This window comes from Penaeus japonicus, unplaced genomic scaffold (assembly GCF_977035675.1).
Source record: "Penaeus japonicus unplaced genomic scaffold, GWHDUDI00000001_assembly GWHDUDI00000018, whole genome shotgun sequence".
Classification (NCBI taxonomy): domain Eukaryota; kingdom Metazoa; phylum Arthropoda; class Malacostraca; order Decapoda; family Penaeidae; genus Penaeus; species Penaeus japonicus.
Window position 1 is genome coordinate 6,461,748 of NW_028234420.1, and position 5,000 is coordinate 6,466,747.

A 5,000-nucleotide genomic window follows, 5' to 3' on the forward strand; every position below is an offset into this window, starting at 1 on the left:
TAATAAAAAAAAAAATCATTGACAAGATTATTCATAATAATGATAACAGCAACAACAAAATGAACAATGATAATAATAATGATGATGGCGAGAATGATACTGATAGTAATGAAACTAATGATGATGATAACAAAGCTACTGATAAATATGGTAAAGGTAATGATAATAATATCATAATGATGATAGCGATAATAATGATAATAATAATAATAATAATAACTATAATAATAATAATAATAATAATAACAATAATAACAATAATAGCAATAATAATAATAATAATAATAATAATAATAATGATAATAATAATAATAATAATGATAATGATAATAATAATAATGATAATAATAATAATATGATGATAATGCTGATAATCATCATCATCATAACAATAATGATAAATGTGAAAATTATAATAATAATGATAACAATGACAAAAATAGTAATGATAATTATAACAATAATAAAAGCAATAAAAACAATAATGAAAACAATAATAGCAATTGTCAAACAATGATAGGAATCATTAAGATAATGATAACTATAGTGATAATGATAATAATGATGATAATGATATCAATAATGATAACAATGATAATGATATCAATAATAATGATAATGTTGATGATAATAAGGATAAAGATAATGATGATAACAATAAAATGTAATAATAATAATGATAAATGATAATATTAATGATAATGATAATAAAGACAATATTAATAATAAAAAGGTAATAACCATAACAATGATGTTCTTAATGATGATCATGAGGATAGTAATAACGATGATAATAAGAGAAATGATCATAACAATAACAATGGGAAAATATATTCATAATCTTCAATGTTATTGGTAGTAGTAATAGTATTAGTAATATCAGCAACATCAATATCATTAATATTTTCTTATCATCATCTTAATCATTACCATCATATCCATTATCATCATAAGCAACATCATCAAAATCAATATCACATCAATCCTTACCACCATAACCATTATCATCATAATCATCCTCATCACCATTACAACTACCCCTATCATCATTACTCCTCTCCCCTTACCATAACCACCATTAACAATATTACCAAAACTAAAACACTACAAAACGACAGACACCAGAACGTACACACAATCGTCAAGAACAAGTCAAGAACACCCTTACCCTCGTGTTCTTACAAGACTTACCGCATTTCGATGTTCGGCAAGAGACGGTACATGTAGATGTGTCCATATTCCCTCAACTCCCGGGCGAACTCGGGGGCAAGTTCCTCATGACATGACGAAGGGAAATAGCGTAGGGCGTTGCTGACTGCTTGCTGAGGGGGGGGGGGGGGGAGAAAGAGAATGAAGGGATGAGTATTTGAGGTTAATGTTGAATAAATGGGGTGGGGAGCTTGTTCGGATTATGGGAGGGAGGGGTAGGGCAAGAGGGGAGGGAGATTGGAGTGGGTGGAGAGAGAGAGAGAGAGAGAGAGAGAAAGAGGAGGGTGGGAAGGGTGGAATTGGAAAGAGAGGGAGAGATAGAGAGAGAAAGAGGAGGGTGGGAAGGGTGGAATTGGAAAGAGAGGGAGAGATAGAGAGAGAAAGAGGAGGGTGGGAAGGGTGGAATTGGAAAGAGAGGGAGAGATAGAGAGAGAAAGAGGAGGGTGGGAAGGGTGGAATTGGAAAGAGAGGGAGAGAGAGAGAGAGAAAGAGGGGGGGGGGAAGGGTGGAATTGGAAAGAGAGGGAGAGATAGAGAGAGAAAGAGGAGGGTGGGAAGGGTGGAATTGGAAAGAGAGGGAGAGATAGAGAGAGAAAGAGGAGGGTGGGAAGGGTGGAATTGGAAAGAGAGGGAGAGATAGAGAGAGAAAGAGGAGGGTGGGAAGGGTGGAATTGGAAAGAGAGGAAGAGATAGAGAGAGAAAGAGGAGGGTGGGAAGGGTGGAATTGGAAAGAGAGGAAGAGATAGAGAGAGAAAGAGGAGGGTGGGAAGGGTGGAATTGGAAAGAGAGGGAGAGATAGAGAGAGAAAGAGGAGGGTGGGAAGGGTGGAATTGGAAAGAGAGGGAGAGATAGAGAGAGAAAGAGGAGGGTGGGAAGGGTGGAACTGGAAAGAGAGGGAGAGATAGAGAGAGAAAGAGGAGGGTGGGAAGGGTGGAATTGGAAAGAGAGGGAGAGATAGAGAGAGAAAGAGGAGGGTGGGAAGGGTGGAATTGGAGAGAGAGGGAGAGAAAGAGAGAAAGAGGAGGGGGGGAAGGGTGGAATTGGAAAGAGAGGGAGAGAAAGAGAGAGAAAGAGGAGGGTGGGAAGGGTGGAATTGGAAAGAGAGGAAGAGATAGAGAGAGAAAGAGGAGGGTGGGAAGGGTGGAATTGGAAAGAGAGGGAGAGATAGAGAGAGAAAGAGGAGGGTGGGAAGGGTGGAATTGGAAAGAGAGGGAGCGTTAGAGAGAGAAAGAGGCAGGTGGGAAGGTGGAACTGGAAAGAGAGGGAGAGATAGAGAGAGAAAGAGGAGGGTGGGAAGGGTGGAATTGGAAAGAGAGGGAGAGATAGAGAGAGAAAGAGGAGGGTGGGAAGGGTGGAATTGGAAAGAGAGGGAGAGATAGAGAGAGAAAGAGGAGGGTGGGAAGGGTGGAATTGGAAAGAGAGGAAGAGATAGAGAGAGAAAGAGGAGGAGGGGAAGGGTGGAGTTGGAAAGAGAGGGAGAGAGAGAGGGAGAAAGAGGGAGGAGGGGGGGGAGGAGATAGAAAGAGGGAGAGAGAGAGAGAAAGAGGAGGGTGGGAAGGGTGGAATTGGAAAGAGAGGGAGAGATAGAGAGAGAAAGAGGAGGGTGGGAAGGGTGGAACTGGAAAGAGAGGGAGAGATAGAGAGAGAAAGAGGAGGGTGGGAAGGGTGGAATTGGAAAGAGAGGGAGAGATAAGAGAGAAAGAGGAGGGTGGAAGGGTGGAATTGAAAGAGAGGAAGAGATAGAGAGAGAGGAAAGGAGGTTGGAAGGGTGGAATTGGAAAGAGAGGGAGAGATAGAGAGAAAGAGGAGGGTGGGAAGGGTGGAATTGGAAAGAGAGGGAGAGATAGAGAGAGAAAGAGGAGGGTGGGAAGGGTGGAATTGGAAAGAGAGGGAGAGATAGAGAGAGAAAGAGGAGGGTGGGAAGGGTGGAATTGGAAAGAGAGGGAGAGATAGAGAGAGAAAGAGGAGGGTGGAAGGTGAATTGGAAAGAGAGGGAGAGATAGAGAAAGAGGAGGGTTGGGCAGGGTGGAATTGGAAAGAGAGGGAGAGATAGAGAGAGAAAGAGGAGGGTGGGATGGGTGGAATTGGAAAGAGAGAGAGAGATAGAGAGAGAAAGAGGAGGGTGGGAAGGGTGGAATTGGAAAGAGAGGGAGAGATAGAGAGAGAAAGAGGAGGGTGGGAAGGGTGGAATTGGAAAGGGAGGGAGACTTGAGGGAAGGTAGATAGAGGAAGAGTGAGGGAGAGAAAGAAAGCAAGGTTTATGAATGATGGAGAGGGAGAGAGATGGTTATGTATATAAAGTGATAGGTATAAAGAGGGTATAAGATAGAGATAGAGACAAGGGCTGATACGTTGCTGTATGGCTAAATACATACGAAGAGACGCGAAAAAATATTCCTATCCAATTCAGAACAATAGCCATTAGTGTTGCTACAAATATTTTAGTAGCAATCCCCACCGAATACATTTTAATCAGTGGCTTCGGTATCAATCCAAATCGAAAATCCTTTAACAACACCAGGGTCATGCAATAGCCAAAGAAGACTAAAATTCCGTGCATGCCCAAAATTTGCGGGATTGGAAACGAGGCAAAAAGTGAGTCACGTCAAATAATATCCGCACTTTCTCTTTCTCTCTCTCTCTCTCTCTCTCTCTCTCTCTCTCTCTCTCTCTCTCTCTCTCTCTCTCTCTCTCTCTCTCTCTCTCTCTCTCTCTCTCTCTCTCTCTCTCTCTCTCTCTCTCTCTCCGCTTTCTCTCTCGTTATATTTTCAATTGGTGTTTTCGTCGCCTCTCACCCGCGCAATTGACACCCTAGCCCCGAGACCCGCTTACCATTTGGTATCCGCTGTATAAAGGACTAACACTGATAAAAATTCTGCTATGAAAAAATAAGGATTTATTGGAATAACGATAAAACGCTTCGTATCAGTTTAGAATGAATGTCCACAAACTAGCGGTTTTATTGGTCGCCCGCCATGCATCTGTGTGCAATTTGATTTTGTGTTCGGACATTGTGCTGATCTTTTCTCTGCATTCATATTCTGATGAATTTTGTTTTATCCGTAGAATGGGGGTCCACTTATCTCGTGGGAACTAGCTTATGAGAGATTTATAGATGGGTATTGTTGGTAGGTAAGTAGAGAGGGGGGAGGGAGGGAGAAAGAATGGGAGAGTGAGAGCGTCCAGCGTCCAAAAACAAAATAATATCAGACCTGCACAGCCTGCTATACTTACAGTTTTCATTATTTTGTTAATGGACAAACAAAAACAGAAAACGTACCCTAAATTTACTTTTAATGTGCGCCCTTTCTTTGCTGTTGGAATTAAAACAGCAGAAGCTTCGAATCCCCCTCTTCAAATGGTCGACTTACACTGATTCGGTTCTTACAACGGAATCGATTTTTTAAAGTTTATTTCATTGAAGGAATTAACATACGTGTCAAAACATGCGATAAGGACAAGGGTGCAAGGTGAATTATGGTGAATTGGAGTGCATAACTTGGGTATTACAATTCCGTGATGTGAATTGCACTTTAGGTTCTGTGATTGTGTGGTTCAAGTTGTCCAGTCCATACAGGAGCGTTGTGCACACGTCCAGTATAGACTGCAATTTCTGCTCATAATAAATTTCCTGTAGAATTTTAGGGAAGTTACATGGGTGACTGGCAACAGTTATCGCGCGTGTTAATCACTATATGTAAAAAGTGTGTAGATAACAAAAGTAAAAAAAGATATATAACACGAACATCAACAAGTACTTTGCTGACAAATACGTCCTTCCAACCAAAATTT

The 5,000-nt window shown here is 41.0% G+C and overlaps 1 protein-coding gene across 1 annotated transcript in view; it reads right to left on the minus strand.

Moving 5' to 3' along the window:
- Window positions 1-5,000, minus strand: part of LOC122262603 (urocanate hydratase) — a 77,482-nt gene that overhangs the window by 58,222 nt on the left and 14,260 nt on the right. Inside the window, exon 2 of the mRNA XM_086546553.1 lies at window positions 1,192-1,322. Coding sequence (XP_086402679.1) covers window positions 1,192-1,322 — 131 coding nt within the window. The remainder of the gene's footprint in view (window positions 1-1,191; window positions 1,323-5,000) is intronic.